Raw genomic sequence first — 25,673 nt, forward strand, 5'->3', positions numbered from 1 at the left:
TCATCAAAAGAATAAAATAAGAGCCCACAGATTGGGAAAAATTCTTTAGCAATGAAACAACAGACTAGGAATTAATTACAAAATCTACAGAATTCTGTAATATCTCAATAAGAAAGAATCAAATAATCCAATTAAAAGGTGGGCAAAGGACATGAATAGGCATTCACGGGAGACAACACGCTACACGTGGATAGCTAACAAACACATGAAGAAATGCTCACAAACACTAGCCATCCAGATGATGCAAATCAAACCGAGACACCACCTTACACCCACAACCATAGCCCAATTAAAAAATTTTAAATAGAAACAAAACAACAAATGCCGGAGAGTGTGTGGAGTGATTGAAAATACACTGTTGGTGGGCTTATAAATATGTACAACCATTGTGGAAAGCAATAGCTACTTAAAACAATTGGAAAGAGAAATCCCTTAAGACCCAGCAATACCTCTGCTGTACCTAAAGAAGAGACAAAATACAAACAAATGTATGCCCCCATGTTCGTCACAACACTGTTCACATATAACAAGATAGGAAAAGCAGCCCAAACATCCATCAGTAGAATGGATAAATAAACTCTGGTACATACACAAAACTGGTGAAACCACGAAACATTACATGACAAGGATGGGGCTAGAAACTATTATACTTAGTCAATCACAAAAGGACAAATACTAAGACAAAGGCAAGCACCTGTTCTCAGGTCATGTAATTTCTTATTTGGTCTCCCCCTCATGATCCACTTCTCCCCTCCTGTGTGTATATCTTAATAACCAATTCAACAAAGGAGGCCTCACCTCAGCTCGGGTCAGTTTCTGGAGTAGAGAGAGTGGAACAATCAGTCCCTGCTATATAACATGTCTACGGTTACCCCAAATCAACAGACACTTCTACAAGGGTGCTCAATGAACCCCAATAGAAATTCAAGTGCAGAGGTGATGCTGATGGGGTGGCGGGGGGTGGGGGGGACAGTGATCTTTGTCTCAGAGGAGGTGACTTCACATTGGCTGATGGATAAACCAGTCCTCAATTGGGAAAAATGCTTAATATTACTCCAACAGGAGAATACACCTGGTATTTATTGATTATGTTCTTAATTGGGTACTTTTGATCAAATTTCTATCCAGCCCTTGGTGACCCAGGCTGCATGCTATAGACAGCCTGGACTTTAGACTTTGTTCTTTCAAGGTGTTTCATAGGTTACGCCAGAAGAATCAGATTTGGAAATCCCACTAAGCAAACTGGACTTTACCTTTAATTCACCTGCAACAAATTAAAGGAACTGAAATAATCCTTTGGAATTAAGGCTGAAATTCCTTAGTGTGAGAATAAGTACATGAGTACTATCCTAAGGTTAGGGAATTGAAAATTATTGGACTTTGGTTAAAATCTCTTGCACAAAAATCTGCAACCTAAAACTACCACATAATTGCTTGTTTCATACTCTTTATTATGACATATATCCCAGCAGGCATAGTTCTGCCTTAGTGAGCGTTATTTAAAGTTGCATACAAGTGGTCTTCAAAAATTCATGAAAAATTTGTTATTATGAAAAAAAACTACACTGGTTTAAAAAAGTTTACAGCAAAATATGCTGTTTTTATCACATATATGAACTAAGTTTTTATACCACGTATGAACAGGATCTAGATTGAGGCACTAAGTAGGTTAAAACATCAGTTTGAATAGAGCCCCTATCAGAGCAACATGAATTCTACTAAAATTGAAGCAAGAACAAACACCAAATTTATGGTAAAGTCTGAATGGAAGAATGGTGAAATCACTGCTATTTCACAAGAAGTTTACAGGGACAATGCTATGAAGAAATCAGCAATTTACAAATGGATAACTTGTTTTGAGAAAAATAAGATGATGCTGAGGATGAAGCCCACTGAAGTAGACCATCCATATCAAGTTTCGAAAAAACAATCTTGTTGGTACTCTAATTGAGAGTTGAGAAGACAAAGATTAACAGTAGAAACCATAGCCAACACCGCAGATTGTTTCAGTTGACACAATTCTGACTGAAAAATTAAAATGGAGCACATGCTCTGTTCAATGTGTGCCAAAACTATGTGTCCTGATCATAGAAAGAGGAACGCTTTCTGTGGAAATTTTAACCAGTTAAGAAACTGAAGCATTTCTTTGAAGAATTCTAATCAGAGATGAAACATGATTTTACTAGTATAATTCTGAAAACAATGCACACTCAAAGCAATGACTATCATGAGATGGAAGTGCTCTTGTCAAAGCAAAAGTGGACCAGTCATAAATTAAAGGTGATGGCAACAGTTTTTTGAGGATGCTCAAGACGTTTTGCTTGTTGACTTTCTGAAAAACCAGAGGGTGTTGAGAACATTAGCCAAAGCTTTGGCAGAAAAACATGCCCAGCAAGACTTCACCAGTCTCCGTCATCATAATGTTCCTGATTGTTCCTCTCATCAAACAAGGGCAATTTTCTGACAGGAAGCTACTTTATAGTCCTGGTTTGGCTTCTTCTAACTTCATTTTGTTTCCTATTCTTAAAAATATTTTAAAGGACATCCATTTTTCTTCAATTAAAATGTAAATCAGACAGCACTGACATAGTTAAATTCCCAACATCCTCAGTTGTTCAGATATGTACTAATTGGCTGGTATTATCATTTACAAAGGTGCTTTGATCTTGATGGATCCTATGTTGTGAAATAAACATTATACTTTCTCTTTATCTTCTAATTTCATTTTCCAAGAATGTTTGAAGCACCTTCATATTTTGTATTATTGCATTACCAATAAACCTGAATTCTCCCTTATGCAAAAGCCATCTCTTAATTAAAATGTTATACTGCAAAGAGTGTGTCTCAACTGGGGAATTACTTTATAAAACCCTATATTGTAAACAAAATAATGAACAGACTCAGTTTTTTGAAAAGTGTAGATCTGAAGAATTTCCAAGTCCTCATTTTCCTCTACCCATTCTTATACTGAAGAGAAAAACAGAATGCTAATAGTTCAGGGGGAAAAAACTCTGGGATCGTTAAAATACATGAGTATACTACAATATCTAAAAGATCTGATATTTCTTTTCTAAAAATAGCCTGAGATGTAATTCACATACTACACTATTCACCCATTTAAAGTACACAATTCAGTGCCTCTAAGTATATTCACTGAGTCATGCAGACATTCATCAGCAAAATCAATTTTACAACATTTTCATCACCCTAAATAGAAATCCCAAATGCATCAGCAGTCACTATTTTCTACAACCACACCCAGCCCCTGAATACCACTAATTTTTGTCTTTGTAAATGTACCTAATCTGGACATTTCATACATTTGGAATCATTCAGTTTATGGTCCTTTGTGACTAGATTCTTTTTAGCATAATATTTAAAATATATTTAATAGTATTTTTCATAGCTTATATAGCAAAACAGGTTCCCATTGTCAATTTCCCCGCATAATATTCATTAACATTGGTTCAATTCTGCACATTGTATCAATAGTCTTAATTTTCCATTCTAGGGGTTCCACTGCCATTAGCTTAGTCACACTGCCCCAGCATTCTCATCTTTGCTTTAAATTAACTGTGTTCATTTGGCCTCATATAGCTAATTTATTTAAAAGAGTATAGTACTCGAGAGTAACATTTTTGACTTTTTAGGATAACCTGTTATTTGGTTAAAAGATTGTTTCAGGAGTTAGTTTTGGGTCAAGGTTTAAGTTGTATTTCAGGGCAATATGCTTAGCGATTACTCCAGCCTCAATGGGTCTAGTAAATCTGGATTTTTTTTAATTTAAAGTTCTGTTCCACATTTCTCTCCCTCTCTTTCAGGATCCATCTATTGTAACCCTGAATAGAACCTTTGGTAGTGGTTATTAGGCACCATCTAGTTCTTTTGGCGTCAGGGGAAAAGAGGCTGTGGTTTATGGAGACAATTAGTCCTACAGTTTGGTCCCTTCTCTGATTCTTAGGTTTCCTTCTTTCCCTTTTGTTCTAGATGAGTAGAGATAAATAGCTAAATCTTCGGTGACTGATCACAAGCTTTTAAGAAATGTAAGCAATGAAATACAAAATATGGCTCTTCCACTTGGAATCTTTCTAATTGTAACTAAATCACTGAGTAACAGTATGCAAATTCGTAGTGTTTGTGGCCCACCAAGGGGATTCCATAGCTTGCCAATAATGTAAATAAGGTGCATGGTATCCAGAAGGAAACACTTCCCATTCCTGTACCATCCTTATAATTGTTCTTAAGTTTGAGACCCCTGTTGAGACCATTGCTCAATTCATCTCATCAAGAGTTTTATCCTTTTCCCAGCCCCTTCATTTTACCAGTCATGGTGTCCTTCTCCAGAGGCTGGTCTCTCTTGATAACATGTTCAAAATACATGAGACAAAGTCTCACTATCCTTGCCTCTAAAGAGCATTTTGGTTGTACTTCTTCCAAGACAGATCTGTTTATAATTTTGGCAGTCCATGGTATAATTTCACCAATACTATAGTTCAAAGGTACTGAATTTCCTTTGGTCTTCCATATTCAAGGAAATTATATGGAACCTTCTACCTAACTGATCACTGAGAAAGGGCTACTAAAAACATTCAATGGGTAAGAGATGGTCTCTTCAGCAACTGGTGCTGGCAAAATTGTATTTCTACCTGTACAAAAATGGACCTATAACTCATGCAATATACAAAATAAACTCAAGATGTATTGAAGACCTAAATGTAAATCCAAGAATTATATAGATCATCGATGAGAAAATAAGGACACATGTAAGGGTCCTAATTTATTGCAGAAACATACTACCAACCATAAAGAAAGACAAACTAGGTAACTGGAATCTACTAAAAATAAAGCACTTGTGTGCAAACATTTTAATTAAAAGAATAAAATGAGAACCCAGAGACCAGGGTGGAAAATGGAAATGACACATTGGACAAAGGACTAATTTCGAAAATATTTAAGAAACCATTATCACCTAAACAAAAAAAAAGCCAAATAATTCCATTAAGAACAGGACAGACCCCATGGAAGTTACTTTATTATCTCTCAAAAAGCTGATAATACTACCACTAAAGCAGAACGGGGCTATATAAACACCTTAGATAGTTGCTTAGCGGTATGGCAAGAGAGGATGGGAGGAAATGTGGCGCTAATAACAATGTATACAATAAAGAAAAAAGGTTCTAAAATTGATCGTAGTTACGAATGTACAACTCTTTAAATCTGATTAAACTATTGCATAGAATGTTATACAAATTATATGTCAATAAAACGGGTTTTATTAAAGGAAGGAAGAAAGGAAAGGAGGGAGGCATAGCACCTAGTGGGCATCTTTGGATTTTGGAAGCAACATGTCCCTCATTTGGGTTTGCTACTCTCGCCTAGACACACCGAGTGAGTTGAAGAGCTACCAGCTTTGAGTACAGCCCAGGAGCTGGATGTGCTCTAAACCAGTGCACACCCTCACGATTTGGAGCAAAACTCTGCAGTCCTCTGCTTCCAAAATCTGTGAAAACTCTATGGAAAGCATAGAACTATGTTGCTCAAAACAAACTATTGATAGCCCTGAGAAGAATGGGAATTATGCTTATGTACATGAATCAGGAGGCAGTTGTGTAAACAAAACAAGGGAATACTGCGTGGTTTAAAATCCGGAAAGGTGTGCATCAGGGTTATATCCTGTCACCATACTTATTCATTCTGTATGCTGAGCAAATCATCAAAGAAGCTGGCTATATGAAGAAGGATGTGGTATCAGGATTGAAGGAAGGCTTAAATTAACACCGTGTGATATGCAGATGATACAGCCTGGCTTGCTGAAAGTGAGGAGGACTTCAAGCACTTGCTGATGAAGTTCATGGATTGAAGTAGTTACTGTGGATTACAGCTCAATGAAGAGAACACCAAAATCTTCACAACCAAACCAATAAGCAACGTCATGATAAATGAAGAAAAGGTTCAGGCTACCAAGGATTTCATTTTGCTTTGATGTACAATCAATGCTTATGAAAACAGCAGTCAAGAAATCAAATGCTGCACTGCATTAAGTAAATTAGCTACACAACACCTCTTGAAAGTGCTAAGAAGCAAGGATGTTACTTTGAGGACTAAGGTGCAGCTGACCCAAGCCATGGTATTTTCAATCACGTCATATGCATGTGAAAGTCAGACAATGAACATAGAAGATCAAAGAAAACTGAATGCATTTGAACTATGGTGTTGGTGAAGAATATTGAAAGTACCATGGACTACCAAAATAACAAACAGATCTGTCTTGAAGCAGTGAAGGGAGATGCCGGATAGGGCAAGATATGACAAAACAATAATCTCTAAATTATCAAGGGCTCATGAGGGAGGGGGGAGTGGGGAGGGAGGGGAAAAAAAAGAGGACCTGATGCAGAGGGCTTAAGTGGAGAGCAAATGCTTTGAGAATGATGAAGGCAAAGAATGTACAGATGTGCTTTATACAATTGATGTATGTATATGTATGGATTGTGATAAGAGTTGTATGAGTCCCTTATAAAATGTTAAAAAAAAAAAAGAAGAAGTACGACCAGAATGCTCCTTAGAGGCAAGGATGGTGAGACTTCATCTTATACTTTAGATATATTATCAGGAGAGACCAGTCCCTGGAGAAGGACATCGTTCCTGGCAAAGTAGAGAGGTAGGGGAAAAGAAGAATACTTTTGATGAGATGAAATTTGCACAGTGGCTGCAACAATGGGCTCAAACATAAGAACAATTGTGAGGATGCTGTAGAAATAGGAGATGGTTTCTTCTGTTCCACATAGGGTCACTATGAGATAGAATGGACTCAACAGTAGCTAACAATAATGACAATAGCTACATCTCAACTTCGGTCTCCCATGTAATATAGATATGCTTTATTTTTTAAGCAATGATTGGCTAAGGTAAATTATAGTTAGCAGCATGAAAATGAGCCAAAACTAACCAGTTTATATAGGGAAATTTCATGAATTGAATTATGTTCCCCCAAAATATGTCTCAACATAGCTAGGCCATGATACCTAGTCTTTTTTTTTTTAGGTTTTCTTAAGGATTCCATTTCTTTTATACATACATCAATTGTATAAAGCACATCCATACATTCCCTGCCCCAATCATTCTCAAGGCATTTGCTCTCCACTTAAGCCCCTTGCATTAGGTCCTCTTTTTTTTTCCCCTCCCTCCCTGCTCCCCCCTCCCTCATGTGCCCTTGGTAATTTATACATCGTTATTTTGTCCTATCTTGCCCTATCCGGAGTCTCCCTTCCCCCCTTCTCTGCTGTCCCTCTCCCAGGGAAGAGGTCACATGTGGATCCTTGTAATCAGTTCCCAATACCTAGTCTTGTGTCATTGTTCTCCAGGTTGTATCTGATATAATTATCCTCCACTTTTGTTAGTCATTTAAAATCCTAACCTCTATACATTAATGAGGCATGATTAGTGTGAAGTATACCTAGAGTCACAGACTTGCTAGAGGGTGTGAGTCAGGTCCCTCCATTACTCAAATCACCAGTTGACTCAAGTCGCCACTCTGATTAAAGTCACACATTTTATCTTACAAGAAATGCATGGAAAGAAAAAGCAAACTGAGAAAGATGGGCTTCACCACTGCCAAGAAAAAACAGCTAAGGGAAGAACGTGACCTTTAGATCCAGACCGTGTGCTGAGTACTTCCCTAGAACATGGGGATTACAACACCATGGGAAAGAATGAAAGCAAGACACTTGCAGATCTCTACTTAACACTAGCCCCACAGTTGAGACAAGGACCTTTCCTTAGGTGACATCCTGAATTCAGATTTCTAGCCTCCTTAACTGAAAAAAAAAATGGATTTTTTTGTTAAAGCAATTTTACTTGTATAGTTTCTGTTATAGCAGATTACTAAACAAGATTACTAAAACGGGAACTAAAATCACCATCTTGGGTTTGTTAGCACTATATTCTAACTGCCTGAGCTAAATAGCCACAGATATTGCCAGAAAGCAAACAAATCTTTCATCAGGAACAAAAATCCATTCAAGCATGTAATGTGAGGTAAATCATCCCACCTGAATGAACTGCATTCAATGTTGAGCCTTTTGGAAAATTATAATCTAATAGGGTAGAAAGACTTCTGACTTATCTGAACAGTTTTAAATTTTCCACAATTTGTATCATTCCTCCTAGCAATTTTATTTCATTTGAATGATGCAAATTCCAAAGATTCACACCACATTTACTACAAAAGTAGTATACATTTTAAAGAAAATTTTAGTAAATGTTGCCATTCTTTAAAATGAAGTACACCTGGAAGGGCAAACAGAAGTCTATAAAGTTAACAAGTGTTTAGTAAGTTCTTTATGAATGTACATCCTCTTATAGAAATTTTACAGATAAGGAATCCTGGGCCAAGGCATTAATAAAAGCTTCAGAATCTTCAAGCTAACTCCTAGAGGAAGCTGTAATAATCCCTCAGAGACATTTTGTTAGTTGTCTGGAATAAAGTCCACAACTACCACTTGACTCATCCTGTATGTTTTGTTATTACTATTATTATAAAGCACATAAGTCAAAAGATTAGTTATTTCAGTTCTTCTCAATCTATACCTTACCCTGATTTGCTTCAAGTCTCCAAAAGAGTTTAAAGAGCCATTTTTACTAAAATTCCAAAGACCATATCTTTTTTTAGACTAAATTATATATGGCACGGAAAGTAAAGATTCACAGAAGAAAAATTCATTGAACTCTAACAAAGAATTTAGAAAGCTAATGTACCATACTAGCATTCCAACTAAATTAAGTAGTATCACTTGTATAAGAATCTGTGTCAGTATTGGATTTAAACATGTGAAACTATGCTTTAAAAAGAAAGCTGAATTTTTATCTCATAGTAAAGACAGGTTGGGATAAAAAATTAAATTTAGGTAAAGCTATGAAACAATATGTGACTTATCTAGTTCATACTTTCTTCTTTTTCTTTTAAGTTCTTATATTTAAATTCTGACACTAAAAATTAAGACTCTCACTATAGTTCAGATGTTGGGGTAGGGAATAAAACACCATAGTTCTAGATATTGGCTTTGAATTTCAACCAATAATTTCCATTTTGTTTTCTTTAAAAAAATTATGAACACATCAGTGGGTTTGGTGACTATAAATAATAAACAGAAAAGTTTACTCCTATGGCATTCTATATTAGAACATTTGCCAATGCCATAAACCATAAACCATAGGTTCCCACACTTATTTGATCTACTGCCTCCTTTCCAGAAAAATATTATTCAGCACCCCCCTGGCAATCAAAAACTTATGTCCTGTAGTCCATAATCCAGGATAAAATATAGGTATCTGCTTTTGCAGACCCCTGGAGCCCTGGTGGTGTAGTAGTTAGACATTGGGCTGTGATCCACATGGTCGGAAGTTCAAAACCACCAGCAACTCAGTGAGACTGGGATTTCTACTCCCATAAACAGTTACTGTCTCTGAACCCCACAGGGGGGTTATGAGTCAGCATTGAATGGATGGCAATAAGTTTGGATTTGATGGATCATTGCAGCACACACACACACATACCCCAGGGGGCAGTATCACCCACGTTGGGAAACAACTGCATGGACACTTACCCTTCTCTAGCAAGAAGCAGCTTCAAGAACTGTTCATATTTTAAAAACAGATGCTAGAAAGAACAATAAAAATGGCTACATTTCTCAGGCTATTTGGATTGATCCCATTAAACATATTGAGAAATATTTTTAAATATATACAAGGCGGACTTCAAAAAAGTTCATGGAAAAATTCCACTATCATTTAATTCCATTTTCCACAAAACTTCTTGAAGTCTCCTTGTAAAATAGAAAAATTGCTAATATTGAGAACTATAACCATTCTTCCAAACTATCAAGGTTATCAAAAGCAAGAATATCGAACAACTATCACAGCCAAAGAGGAGACATGGTGATTAAATGTAATATGAAGTTCTGGAACAATAAAGGGCCACTAACTGACAACTAAGGAAATCTGGATAAATTAGAATTTCACTTAATAATAATGTTCTAACATTAGTTTATCAATTATAATAAATATATCATACTAAGGCAAGACGTTAAGCTATGGGTAGGAACTCTCTATTGTCTCTTCAATGTTGATGTAAATCTAAAACTACTCTGAAAAAATAGTCTATCAAAACATAAAAATTGGGCTGTATTTCTCAGGCTATTTGAAATGGTTGCACGGTACTGCAATACTGAGGGCCTAGGCTCATGGGGCTAGATCAAGGACAGTCAAAGACTTCAGCCACCAGTGCCAAAAGAACCAGGCCAGACATCTAAAATCCCTTCAGTGGAGAATTTCAATGAAAGCAATTAATTATTAAAAGGCAGCCAGGGAAGCTTGTTGTTGATAAATTTCTTTATCCCAAACAACCCTCCAGCTCTAAAACACATCGTGGAAATCAGGTTTCATGAGCAGCTTAATCCCCATTTGGAGAAACAGAGTTAACAATTCTGGCAGGGACAAAAACTCCAATTGAACTGCATCCTCTATTAGCTGGCAAACCCTGGAGAGAGGAATTTAGTGCAAGAGCAGAGTCCGTTCATGGGGCTTTAATGACTATTAACTCACACATTACAACATATATCATTGTCTGATACTATCATTTGCACAAATAAAGAATATAAATTCCAAGCTTGAATCTTTTCATCCTCTTTCGTAGATGTGTTTAGGTAATAAAAATCATGGATATTGTATTATTAGCCAGGTTATAAAAACTGATAGTTTCTTGAAACTACTGACCACAGTTAATTAATAGAAAGCACATGTCATGATTTGGAATCTACTGATTCAAAATATGAATCCCTTAGTTCAAATTATAAATATTTATGGAAGATCTATTATGAGCCAGATATTAGGCTGATGAAAATAAATTAGTTCAAGAGAACACTGTGAACTGATGAAATAGTTTAGAGGAACATCAAATCAATAAATAGAAATGTGAAGCACATTAATAAAATCTTGTTAAATAGGAAACATTCTTGATTTAACATCACATGCCCTCTAGTGGTCTCGGTTAAAATGTGAAGCTTACATAACAGTTTGGTAATGTCTACTTTGAAAGGAACCCTGATGATGTAGTGGTTAAGTGTTAAGCTGTGATATGCAAGGTCAGCAGTTCAAAACCACCAACACCTCTGACACAGAAAGACAGGACTTTCTACTCCCATAAACAGTTACAGCTTCAGAAACTCATAGGGGCATAAGGTCATTATGAGTCAGTATTGACTCGATGGCACTGAGTTTGGTATTTTTGGTTTTTAACATCCACTATGCTGAAACTCTGCTTATTTGAATCTGTGAGCACTCTAATCTCTGACTGTTATGTGCAGTGAATTGCTGTGTGTCTTTCTGGGAATTTCATATCTATTAATATATTATCATTACAGGAGGATCCAAACATAGTGGACTAGGCAAATATGATACACAGACTTTCTAAAACAAAGGCTCAAGAAACTAAGTCCAAGGGATCCTGATGATAATCCTTGAACCCACAGCTTCAAAGGAGAGGATAAAGAAGTAGATCAAACATTGACAAGGAAGAATGAAACAAAAATGGCAAATAGGCAAATGGAGCAGTGAACCGCCAACTGCTAGAGCATACTATTCTGAATTATCGCAAGTAGAATCTGATCTGAGCAGGAACCAGATTAATGGGCTCTACTCGCCTACAACTGTACCCACACCCACATCAGTGATCAGTGACAGGAACGGTGTGATCTTTCTGCTTACTTTGCAAAACCTCCCAGTGACCAGAGGGAGAGACCAGTCTCCCCACCTGGCAGCCAGCCCAACTATACCCCCCCACACATACTGCCAATGTTAAGCGACTTTTTCTTTCCTTTTAACTTTCTCCATAGTTCTTCCCTCTTGTCCTCGTTTCTATTTTTCTTTTCTCCCTCTTCCTTTACCCCTCCTCTTTTCTGTTCTCATAGAGCAGATGTTCCTCCCTCCACTGTGTTGTTAGTAGTGCCAACCCTCATCCCTCCTAGATGGGGCAGCTAGCACTTTAACCAGTACTATGCTTCTTTCCTCTTTCTTAGTTCTTGCCTCTACTCTTTTTCATTTTCGTTTTCCTCCCCCAGTCTTTTTTTGAGCCAGGAAGCAAGAGCCTATACCCATGCCCCCTGCATCTAGGGTCAGCAGCACCCACTCATCCCTCCATGGAAAGCAGAGTAAACTCCACAATCCAGCTGCAGCTGTTTTTGGTGGCTAAGGCTTGTACAAGTATGATGCCATTTTTTCCTTTTCGTCTTAGTTATTCTGTCTTTACCTTCTCTTATTTAGTTTCTTTCCACTATCTCTTCCCTTCTTCATTTTTTCCAATCCATCGAGTAAGCACACTGCTCCCTGACACCACTCCCACTTGGCAGCTAGCACTTATGCAAATATTATTCTGCTTTTGATGATTTATTCTTTCTTCTTTTCCTTTCTTATTAAGTCTCCTTTCTTTCACATCCCCCTTTTTATAATTACTTTCTTTTTCCTCCCCTCTCTTTCCCTAACAGTTAGGAGCCAGAGACCCTACTCAGCCATACACACCATATCTACTGCACCAGTGGCTAGGCAAATGCCACTACCTATTTTGGCACCACTGGATCAACAACAGAAGGCAGCCAACACCACACAGCCTGTGTTATGCTGCTCTGCATGATTAGAGACTTGTGCCAGCACTCTCACCCACTACCAAATTTACCCAGAAGGAGTTCGTGAGTTCCCCACTACCAAATCAACCTAGAAACCGGTGGCAAACACCCCAGTAAGCCAAATGATTAAACCCAGGAACCTCTGGTGGCATAATGGTTAGGCACTGGACTGTCATCTGCAAGGTCTACCATTAGCCCCTCCTCAGAAAAAAAGTTAGGGCTTTCTACTCCCATAAACAGCTACAGTCTTAGAAACCCACAGGATTGGGGGGGGGGGGAGCTGCAAAGCCAATGGCAACCATAAAAAGGCTAGAGTAGTAAAATTTAATTTCCAGTAAAATAGACATGAAGGCAAATAACATAATGAGAGAAAAGAATACACATTACATAATGATTAAAGAAATAATATACCAGGAACATAAAACCATAAAAAAACACATACACACCCAATGAAAGACCCTCAAAATACATTAACCAAATCCTTGTAGAATTGAAGAGATAAAGCAACCATTTCACAATAATAGGAGATTTCAATATACTGCTCTCAAGGAAATACAAATCATTGGGAGAGAAATTCAATAAAGAAACAGAAGAACTAAACAATACAATCAGGTCACTCCTAGATATACATAAAGCACTCCATCTGACAATTGTACAGTGTATGTTCTGCAGCACACACGGTACATACTCCAAAGTAAAAAACACAGGCTAGGCCACAAAGAAAGCCTTAAAAAAGTCAAATACCTGGAAAACGCTCCTAAGGGCCAGCAAATGATCCCTGAACTAACTACAAGCTTTTCTCTTGTGAACTGTTTTGTTCTGTTCTTTTTCAGTGGTTTGTTTTGGTTGTTTTGTTGTCTGGTTGTATACTGTTGCTTTGTTTTCCTCTGTCTAGTTTTCGTGCATGTTAGTGACTCCACAGGTCTGTCTGAATAGGACAGGCTGGATGAACTATCTGGATGAAAAACAACGGGACCGACAGTTCCGGGGGGACTTGGGGTGGGGGGGTGGGGGGGTAAGGAAGTGGTGTTAACAAACCCAGGGACAAGGGAAAAACATGGGACCCCAAATGGCAGAGAAGGGGGAGTGGCAGGCATGGTGGGAAATGATCAAGGGTAAGGTTGCTTAGAGAAGAGGTATACTCTAGCCCAGGTGGCGACGAAGCATGGTAGTAGGGCAGGAGGAAAGTCAAGGGAGATGGAGGAAAGAGCTAGGAGTCAAAGGGCATTCATGGAGGTCTAGACAAAGACATGTACATGCAAATATATATAGGAGGATGGGGAAATAGATCTATGTGTCTATATTTATAGGTCAAGTATTAAGGTGGCGGAAGGACCTTGGGCCTCTACTCAAACACTCCCTCAATGCATGAATACCTTCTTTTATTAAATTGGAACTCTATGATGCTCACTCTCCCAACACAATGGCTGGAGCCAAAGTGGGTGAACAAGTAAATGTGGTGAAGAAAGCTGATGGGGCCCGGCTATCAAAAGAGATAGTGACTGGGGTCTTAAAGGCTTGAAGATAAACAAGCGGCCATCTAGCTCAGAAGCAACAAAGTCCACATGGAAGAACACACCAGCCTGTGTGATCGAGTGGTCCCAAAGGGATCAGTTACCAGGCATCAAAGAACAAAAAATCATATCATTGACTGCACACTTCCATGATAGGATCGCTGAAGACAAATGGGTGCATAAGCAAATGTGGTGAAGAAAGCTGATGGTGCCCGGCTATCAAAAGAGATAGTGTCTGGGGTCTTAAAGGCTTGAAGGTGAACAAGCGGCCATCTAGCTCAGAAGCAAGTAAGCCCACATGGAAGAAGTACACCGGCCAGTGCGATCACGAGGTGCCCAAGGGACCAGGTATAAGGCATCATGCAAAAAAAAAAAGATATAAGTGTGTGTATGTATGTGTATATATGTGTATATGTATATATGTATGTGTATATATGTATATATAAATCATATTAAATGAAGGGGGAAGTGCAGAGTGGAGACCCAAGGCCCAAGTGTCGGCCAATGGAGATCCCCTCATAGAGGGGTTTAGGAGAGGAGATGGGTTAATTAGGGTGTGAGGTAGTATCGATGAACACAGCTTTCTCCCAGATCCTGGATGCTTCCTCCCCCAACTACCATGATCCAAATTCTACCTTGCAGGGCTGGATAGGACAGAGGCTGTACACTGGTACATATGAGGGTTGGAGGTACAGGGAATCCAGGGTGGATGATACCTTCAGGACCAAAGGTGTGAGGGACGATGCTGGGAGAGTGGAGGGTGAGTGGGTTGGAAAGGGGGAACTGATTACAAGGATCCACATGTGACCTCTTCCCTGGGAGAGGGACAGCAGAGAAGGGGGGAAGGGAGACTCCGGATAGGGCAAGAGATGACAAAATAACGAGGTATAAATTACCAAGGGCATATGAGGGAGGGGGGAATGGGGAGGGAGGGGGGGGGAAAGAGGACCTGATGCAAGGGGCTTAAGTGGAGAGCAAATGCCTTGAGAATGATTGGGGCAGGGAATGTATGGATGTGCTTTATACAATTGATGTATGTATATGTATGGATTGTGGTAAGAGTTGTTTGAGTCCCTAATAAAATGTAAAAGAAGAAAAGAGAAAAAAATGATTAGGGCAAAGACTGTACAGATGTGCTTCATACAATGATGTATGTATATGTATGAACTGTGAAAAGAATTGTATCAGCCCCAATAAAGTGTTAAAATTAAAAAAAAAGTCAAATACATTGAGATCCTATGATCCATTTTTCTCATATCACAATGCTATAAAACTAGATATCAACTATAGAAATTTCAGGAACATTTACTGGATACTTACCTTCATGAAAATATCATCAAAGATAGCAAAGTGTGGTGAAGAAAGCAGATGGTGCCAGGCTATCAACTGGAATAGTGTCTGGGGTTTTAAAGGCTATATTCAAACAAGCAGCCATCTACGTGAAGCGGCAACTAAGTGCACACACCAGCCTGTGTGATCCAAAGATGACGATAACAAAATCCCAATATGATGAAGGAAAAGGTATCAGAGCTTAAATTGTGAACAGCTAATTTATAGAAGGCAATGGAGGAAGTGGGAGCCCAAAATCCATATACAGAGTATCTAGTCAGATTACACCTCTGGCAAATCCTCTCTTACCACAGGCGAGGGACTGGAACAGCTTTACTATCAGACAGAGATCATTGTAACCTTAATTATGGTGGATCCAACCATGGTATACAGTAATAATGATACTTGGTCAGTTGAAATCCCTCTTGACCCAACCTGAATGTTCTCTAGGCTCAAGTATTTCTCACTTGTTCCATGACAGAAATTTCTTCTTTCTTTGTATTTTTCCTTATATATTATTATTATTACTTCTTGCTGTTTTATTTTTGTTTCTGTTGGGTTTCCCAGTTTGTGGAGCACAGAAGGGATGGATTCATAGAGATAATAACTGATGAAATTGTTTATCAGTGATGTCAATGGAGGGTGTTTAGAGGGGGAGAGGTTGAGGAATTTGGGGAGCAAATAATGAATGCGGGAGGAGGGAGAGAGCATTAGAACTCATTACAATGATGTATATACAATTTTAAAGCAATTTAACCATGGAAATGTATGATATGTGAATATTATATCAAGAAAACTACTTTAAAAAATGAAAGAAACCAAACTTGACCTAGGGTTACCATGGGTGAAGGAGAAGGAATTGTTGCTTAGAGGACATTGAGTTTATGTCAATGGTGGTGGCATAATTTGGAAAAAGATATCAATAAAGTTATATAACATGAAGTGCATCAACACAGTTAACTATACATGTAAAGTTATGGAATTGGAGAATGTTTTGTTGTGGATATTTTGGCCACAATTAGAAAAAATTTACATGAATAGCAATGAGTACAAGTAAGAAGAAAATGTTCTAGAAGTGAATGTGAAGATAATTATGCAACTCTTTTTGATATGATTTAATTATTGAATTTTATGACATGGATAAAGAGCTAATAAGGCTGTTTTAAAAAAAGAAATAACGGGAACATAAAGACAAGCACTGAACAGACACACCTTAAAAATAACAGGGTAATAAAACAGATGATGGATGAAATTAAGAATTTCCTTGAAACAAACTAGAATAACATAGCATATCAAATATTTTAGGATATAACAAATGCAGGTATCAAAAGGCCATTTATAGCAATGAAGGCACACATGAAAAGAGGAAAGAAACAAAATCAATACCTTAACACAGTGCCTCCAACAATAGAAGAAGGGCAACAGCATAAACCCTCCAATATCAGAAGAAATCACAAAGATTAGTACAAAAACTAATGAACTGGAAAGCAGGGAAACAACGGGGAAAAAATCAACAAGACAAGGTGATTCTTTGAAACCAAAGCCAAATCAAACTCACTGCCATCAAGTCACTACTGACTCACACAGTGACCCAATAGGGCAGGGTAGAACTGCTCCTGTGAGTTTCTGAGACTGTAACTCTTTATGGGAGTAGAAAGCCCCGTTTTCTCCCTCAGAGTAGCTGGCAGTTTCAAAATGTTGACCTTGTAGATAGCACATGAACACTATGCCACCAGGGCTCCAATGCTTCTTTGAAAGGATCATCTAAATTGACACACTACTGGCAAACACACCAAAGGAAAGAAGGAAGATGTAAATATCTAGAATTAGAGTTGTAAAGGGCTACATCACAAGAGATTCAAAAGAAATAAAAAGAACAACAACATACTACTACAAACAGCTGTAGTCCAACAAATTTGATAGCCTAAAACAAGTGCACAAAATACCTGGAAATATACATCTACCCAAATGAACACAGTCAAAGTAGAAAATCTAAACAGACCATTAACCAAAGAAGAAAAAAACTCCTAACCAAGAAAAGTCCAAGACCAGATGGCTTCACCAAGCTTTCAGTGAAGAACTGTCACCATTTCAGCAAAAACTATTCAGAATATAGAGACAATAAATTCCCAAACTTATTGTACAAAGCAAGCATAACCCTGATACCAAAGCCAAGCAAAAACTCCACAAAGACAGGAAATTAAAAACCTATATCCCTCAAGAAAAGACATAAAATTCTCAACATAATTTTTATCGATGTAACAAATGACATATCCAAAAAAAACTCATTGTGGCCTATTGCAATTTATAACAGGGATGCAAGGACAGAGTTCAACATTAGAAAAATATCTAAATTAATGTAACGCACCACATAAACAAGGCAAAGAAAGAGTCACATGATAATATTGATAGATGCAGAAAAGGTGTTTGCCAATATCCAACACCCATTTCTGATAAAGAAAACACTCGATGAACTAGGAATCAAAGGAAATTCCTCAACATAATAATGATCATATTTTTAAAAAGCAATAGCCAACATCACACTCAATGGGAAAGTGTATTTTTACCTGAGAATGGGAACTAAGCAAGGGTGCCTTCATCACCACTCTTAACATTTTGCTGGAAGTCCTAACCAGAATCACCAAAGAAATCAAGGGAATGAATACAATTGGGCAAAGAAGAAATAAAGCTCCCACTATTTACAGATTATATAATCTTATATTTAGAGAAGGCAAAGGAGTCCACAAAAAGTCTGTTGGAAACCATTGAGAGATTTAGTAAAGTAGCAGGATATAAAATTAGCAAGTAGAAATAAATTTCATTCCTATACAACGATGACAGCCCTGAAAAAAAAATCAAGAAAACAAAATCATTTAAAATAGTCACATAAAAATGAAACACCTAGAAATAAACCTAAACAAACACACACCAAAAAAAAACCTATACAAAGAGAGCTACAGAACATTATTACAAGAAACCAAAGAGATTTATACAAATGGAAGAATATCCTGTGTTCACAGATAGGAAGATTTAATAATATGAAAAATGTCAATACTACCTAAAATAATCTAAAAATACAACATAATTCCAATCCAAATCCCAACTTCATTCTTTAAAGAAATGGAAAACTAATAACCAACTTCATATGGTGTGGAAGAGGCCCAGGATAAGCAAAGAACTTCACAAAAAAGAAAAAAGTAGGAGGCTTTATACGACCTAACCTCTAAACTTATTATACAGCCACAGTAGTCAAAGCAGCCTGGTACTAATACAATGATAGATAAATAACTCAATGTTAACAAAATAGAAAACCCAAAAATAAAAGCATCCACCAACAGACATTTATTTGGTTTTTGACAAAGGACCAAAAATAATTGAATGGGAGATAACCTCTTCAACAAGTAGTTCTGGAAAAAATTGGATCTGCATCTGCAGAAAAATGAAACAGGACCTATAACTTGCCCCATGTACAAAAACAAACTCAAGGTGCATTAGAGACCACCTAAATGTAAACTCCAGAGCTAGATGAATCACCAACAAGAGAACTGGGACAAATGTAAGGGTCCACATGCAGCAGGGGCATACATACACTACCAAATACAATAAAGGAAACACAATCCATATAAGACAAAATAGACAACTGGGACTTAATAAAAACAAGACACACACATCAAAAGACTTTACAAAATAGGTAAAATAAGAACTCACAGACTGGAATTTTTTCGCAATGATACAACAAATAAGGAGCTAATCATTAAAATCTACAGAACTCTGTAATACTTCAATAAGAAAAAAAACAAATTATGTAATTAAAAGGTTGACAAATAGCATGAACATAGAATTCATCGAATAGCTAACAACCACATGAAGAAATGCTCAGGGATCACTAGCCTTCAGGGAGGTGCAACTAAAATCAATGAGATACCATCTGACACCCATAACAATAGCCTAATTGAAAAACAAACAAAACAGAGAATGAATAATGCTGGAGAGGGTATGAAGAGATTGGAATTTCTCATACAGTGTTGGCAGGACTGTGAACATGTACCACTGTGGAAAGCAATATGGCACTTACTGAAACTGGGAATAAAAATACCACACAATCCCGCAATACCTCTCCTGAGCATATGTCCCAAAAGAGTAGGAGACAAAACACGAACAGACATGCTATTCCTTGTCCATTGCAGCACAGTTCACACTAGCAAGAAGCTGGAAATAGCCCAAATGCCCATCAGTTGATAAAGAAAGTGGTACATGCACAGTGTACATAACAGTGATGAAAAAACAAAACATCTTTTCACATGGATGGACTTGGAAATGTTTATGTTGAAAAGGACATATCTTGTATGAGTCTACTACTGTAAGGATAAAAAACAAGACAAAGGCAAGCTACTGTTCTCAGGTCATGTAGTCTTCTAATACGGCCTCCAAACAACAACGTAGTGTGCCTGCCTAGTTACTATAAACCACATATTTCAGTATCTTAAAAAGCACCTCTAGTAAGGTAGCCTCACCTCAGATGGGGTCAATCTCCCATGTTTGGGGGAGCGGGAGAAGATCAATCAATTCCTGCCATAGAAGTGTACTATGATCGTCCACGGCCATACTACCCTGAATGCGCCCGATCTCATCTGATCTTGAAAGCTAAGCAGGGTCGGGCCTGGTTAGTATTTGGATGGGAGAAGTGTACTATGATCATACAAATTAGCAGACACACCTATAAGAGTATTTAGTGGGTTAGCACCCCTTGCCCCCGCTACCCATTTCTTCCTTATTTTCATCCTTTTTTTTCCTTTCCCCACCTCCTCCCCAGTTGTCTACCATGTACAACATTCCGGCGTGGAGTAGTCTGGGGGGTTGGCCCCAGTACCGAATACTAAGTGGATACCTGAACTTCCCCCCAGAAGTATTTATTTCAAAGGACAGCATTGAATCTGCAGCTCCAGGAGAGGGACATAGCTGACCAGAACACACGGGAGCAGATGAAGGGGGAGAAGGAGAGAGTGGAGCACATTCTGGCCCACCGGGCCCTAAGGATGATAACCCCAATTAGAGCAGCCAGTCCACAGAGAGGACCACATGGACAGCCCCACTATGAGACCTGACGTCCCTCACTGACCCATGGCCTTGCAGGGGCCAGCACCAGAAACACAGTGTGGGAATTGCGCTCGACCTGATCCCACCACACCCAGGCAAAGCACTGGGGGAGTACAGCGGAACAGCAAGGGAATGGAGCGGCAAGGTCCCCAGGGAATGCTGTAGGTGGACTTTGGGGCCAGGGTGTGGTGCCCCAACAGACTGGACTGGAAAACACTCCTAAAGGCCAACAAATGATCCTTGAACTAACTACAAGCTTTTCTTTCTTGTTGTGTTTTGTTTTTGTCATTGGTTTGTTGTTGTTGTTTTGTTGTATATTGCTGCTTGGTTTTGCTCTGTCTTGTTTTTGTGCATGTTATTATCTCCGCAGGCCTGTCAAAATAAGATAGGCTGGAGGAAAAACAACAAGACCAACAGTTCCAGGGGGAAATGGGATAGGGGAATGTGGGGGGTAAGGAAGTGGTGTTAAAAAACCCAGGGACAAGGGAACAACAAGTGATCCAAATTGGTGGTGAGGTGAGTGTGGCAGGCCTGGTAGGGCATGATCAAGGGTAATGTAACGAAGAGGTATTGCTGAAACCCAGGTGGGGATGGAGCATGATAGTGGGACAGGAAGAAAGTCAAGGGAAATAGAGGAAAGAGCTGGGAGGCAAAGGGCATTTATAGAGGTCTAGACAAAGACGTGTACATATGCAAATATATATATGAGAATGGGGAAATATATCTATGTGCCTATATGTATAGGTTTAGTATTAAGGTGGCAAAAGGACCTTGGGCCTCTACTCAACCACTCCCTCAATGCATGAATACTTTCTTCTATTAAATTGGCACTCTATGATGCTCACCCTCCCCACACAATTGCTGAAGCCAAAGTGGGTGAACAAGTAAATGTGGTGAAGAAAGCTGATGGTGCCCGGCTATCAAAAGAGATAGTGTCTGGGGTCTTAAAGGCTTGAAGATAAACAAGTGGCCATCTAGCTCAGAAGCAACAAAGCCCACATGGAAGAACACGTCAATCTGTGTGATCACGTGGTCCCGAAGGGATCAGTTATCAGGCATCAAAAAACAAAAAATCATATCATTGGCTGCATGATACAATCCATGATACAATCACCGAGGACAAACGGGTGCATAAGGAAATGTGGCGAGGAAAGCTGATGGTGCCCGGCTATCAAAAGAGATAGTGTCTGGGGTCTTAAAGGCTTGAAGGTGAACAAGCGGCCATCTAGCTCAGAAGCAACAAAGCCCACATGGAAGAAGCACACCAGCCTGTGTGATCACGACGTGCCAAAGGGATCAGGTATAAGGCAATATCCAAAAAAAAAAAAATTACCATAGTGAATGAAGGGGGAAGTGCAGAGTGGAGACCCAAAGCCCATTTGTCAGCCACTGGAGATCCCCTTACAGAGGGGTCTAGGGGAGGAGATGAGTCAGTCAGGGTGCGATGTAGCACCGATGAAGAATATAGCTTTCCCCCAGATCCTGGATGCTTCCTCCCCACCAACTACCATGATCCAAATTCTACCTTGCAAGATTGGATAGAGCAGAGGTTGTACACTGGTGCATATAGGACCTGGAGGCACAGGGAATCCAGGGTGGATAATGCCTTGAGGACCAGGGGTGTGAGGGGTGATACTTGGAGAGTAGAGGGTGAGTGGGTTGGAAAGGGGAACCGATTACAAGTATCTACATGTGACCTCCTCTCTGGGGGACGGACAACAGAAAAGGGGGTGAAGGGAGACGCCGGATAGGGCAAGATATGACAAAATAATAATCTATAAATTATCAAGGGCTCATGAGGGAGGGGGGAGGGGGGAGGGAGGGGAAAAAAGAGGACCTGATGTAAAGGGCTTAAGTAGAGAGCAAATGCTTTGAAAATGATCAGGGCAAAGAATGTACAGATGTCCTTTATACAATTGATGTATGTATATGTATGGATTGTGATGAGTTGTATGAACCCCTAATAAAATGTTTTAAAAAGAATGATGAGGGCAATGAATATACAGATGTGCTTTATACAATTGATGTATGTATGGATTGTGATAAGAGTTGTATGAGCCCCTAATAAAACGTTTAAAAAATAAACACAAACAAAAAAGAAACCATCAGGGAAGGGAGATAGCAGTGCGTGTAAGATATGAAAATAATAATAATTTATCAAGGAGTAATGATGGTGGGAGGGGAGGACGGGGGTATGGGGAAAGAGCTGATATCAAGGGCTCAAATAGAAAGTAAATGTTTAGAAAATAATGATGATAACATGTACAAATGTGCTTGATACAATTGATGTATGGCTTGTTATGAGCCCTCAGTAAAATGATCTTTAAAAAAAATAAAAATGAATAAAAGATTTTTAATAAGTTGAAGATTTCCCAAGATCCCATGTACCAACATCACTGTGTCAAACCAGTGCTTTTACATTTTATATTTTAAGGTGCAATTACACTGAAGACTGTAGCCATTGATCTTCAACAGCTGTGTTTCTCTTTGCTTTCAGCAAGCAAGGTTGTATCATCTGCATATTACAGATAGTTAGTCTTCCTCCAATCCTGATATCATATTCTTCACATAGTCCAGTTTCTCTAATCATCTGCACAGCACACACATTGTTTAACTACGATGACAGGCTACACCACCATTCCTGATTTTAAATCATGCAGTATCCCCTAGTTTTGTTTGAAGAATTGTCTATTGGTCTATGAGTAGTTTCTGGGAGAACTCAAATAGGTGTTCTGGGATTTCAATCATTCACAATGCTATCCACTTTTGTTCTAACAGTTTTATTGGCACTACATCCATATACCATGTGATTCAATAGTTCAATCATATCAAGAAGAGTTGTACAATCATTACCACAATCCATTTTACTTATTTATTTTAAATCATTTTATTGGGGCTCACAACTCTTATCACAATCCATACATACATCAGTTGAGTAAAGCACTCTTATACATTCGTTGCCCTCATCATTCTCAAAATTTGCCTTCCACTTGGGTTCCTGGAATCAGCTCATTTACCTTTTTGTCCTCCCGCTCCCTTCCCACTCTCCCCTCCCTCATGAACCCTTAATAATTTATAAATTATTATTTTATCTTATCCTACACTGCCCGGCATCTCCCTTCACCCACTTCTCTGTTGCCCATCCCCCAGAGAGGAGGTTTTATGTAGAGCCTTGTGATTGGTTCCCCCTTTCTACCGCTCCTTCCCTCCCGGTATCGCCACTCTCACCACTGGTCCTGAGAGGTTCATCTGTCCTAGATTCCCTGTGTTTCTAGTTCCCATCTGTACCGCTGTGTATCCTTTGGATTAACCAGGTTTGCAAGGTAGAATTGGGATCATGATAGTTGGGAGGAAGCATTTAAGAACTAGAGGAAGGTTGTGAGTTTCATTATTGCTACATTGAACCCTGAGTGACTCATCTCCTCCCCACTACTCCTCTGCAAGGGATGTCCAGTGGTCTACAGATGGGCATTGGGTTCCCATCACGCACTCCCCTCAAATTTTTCCCCTGCCTTTGTTGCTGGAAACCTGGTCCCCTCGGCCCTTCATGATCCGTTGGTATGCTGCTTCCATGTGGGCTTTGTTGCTTCTGGGATAGATGGCCGCTTGTTTACTTTCAAGCCTTTAAGACCCCAGACACTATATCTCTTGATAGCCAGGCACCATCAGCCTTCTTCACCACTTACTTATGCACACATTCGTCTTCAGCGTTTATGTGGAGAAGGTGATCACACAATGATGGTTTTTGTTCTTTGGTGTCTGTTATCTGATCCCTTCAACATCTCGTGATCACACAGGGTTGTGTGCTTCTTCTCTGTGGGCTTTTTTGCTTCTCAGCTAGATGGCCGCTTGTTTGCCTTCAAGCCTTTAAGACCCCAGATGCTATATCTTTTTGATAGCTGGGCACCATCAGCTTTTTTCACATTTGCTAATGCACACATCTGTCTTCAGCGATCATGTCGGGAAGGTGGGTGTCATGGAATGACCTGAGCAAGGTGCTATTGTATTGAGGGAGTATGCACAAGGAGGCCCAATGTCCATCTGCTACCCTACTACTGAACCTATAAATAATATACCTAGGTCTATTTTCCCCATAATTATAAAAATATTTACATATGTACATGTCTGTATTTAGGCTTCTATGTATGTCCTTTGCCTCCTACTCCTTTCCTCTATTTCCTTACGCTTTCCTCCTGTCCCACTACCATGTTCAGCCTTCATTCTGGTTTCAGTAATTCCTTTCAGTTACCTTGCCCTTGGTCACTCCCTACCAGTCCTCCCATCCCCTCCGTCCACTAGTTTTAAACCACTCGTTGTTCCCTGTCCCTGTGTTGGCCAACACCTCCTCCCTTCCCCTACCTCCCACACTTTCATGTGCCTCTTCCGGGACCGTTGGTCCCGCTATTTTCTTCTCACATTGTTTGTCCAGCCTATCTTATCTAGGTGGACCTGCTGATATAGTAATATGTGCATACAAATGCAGATGGCTTCGAAAGCACCAAAGTGGCACATAAGAACATGGCGTCGACAGCAGCAACACCAACACGCTGATAAACAAAAAGGCCACTAACATACAAAATTTAAAAGAAGAGAAAGAAAAAAGAGCCAAAAAAACCAAAACACCTGTTAGTAGTTCGAGGTATGTTTATTGACCTTCAGGAGTGTTTTCCGGATGAGTCTGATGGGGTGCCACATCCTGGCCCCAAAGTCCATTCTTTATACTCCCTCGGGACATCCTTGCTCTGCTTCCCCCGCCACTCCATTGCACGCCCCCAGTGTTTTGCCTCAGTGTGGTGGGGTCAGCTCAGTCGCACATCCCCCACTGTGTCTCAGGTGCTGTCCCATGTAGGGCCATGGGTCAGTGCAGGATGTTGCATCTCGCCATGGGGCCAGCTATATGGTCCTCTCTGTACATTGGGCGCTTCGAGCCGGGCTATCGTCCTCTGAGCTTGGTGGACCCAGGTGTGCTCTGTACCGTTCTTCCTCCTTCCTTTGCTTCAGCTTTCCTCTGGTTGTACCACAATCAATTTTAGTGCACTTTCTTCTTCCTTATAATCAT

General features: G+C 39.3%; 1 protein-coding gene across 7 annotated transcripts in view; it reads right to left on the bottom strand.

Moving 5' to 3' along the window:
• The window catches only part of HDAC8 (histone deacetylase 8), a 316,573-nt gene that overhangs the window by 265,380 nt on the left and 25,520 nt on the right, over positions 1-25,673 (bottom strand). Inside the window, exon 5 of one of the 7 annotated variants that reach the window (XM_075539582.1) lies at positions 25,300-25,622. The exons of 5 other annotated variants lie outside the window; for them this stretch is intronic. In XM_075539582.1, coding sequence (XP_075395697.1) covers positions 25,508-25,622 — 115 coding nt within the window. In that variant the 3' untranslated portion in view covers positions 25,300-25,507. Of the gene's footprint in view, positions 1-25,299; positions 25,663-25,673 lie in introns of those variants that run through there. One more of the 7 variants, XM_075539584.1, reaches the window with a different exon arrangement.

Source organism: Tenrec ecaudatus, chromosome X (assembly GCF_050624435.1).
Source record: "Tenrec ecaudatus isolate mTenEca1 chromosome X, mTenEca1.hap1, whole genome shotgun sequence".
Lineage (NCBI taxonomy): Eukaryota > Metazoa > Chordata > Mammalia > Afrosoricida > Tenrecidae > Tenrec > Tenrec ecaudatus.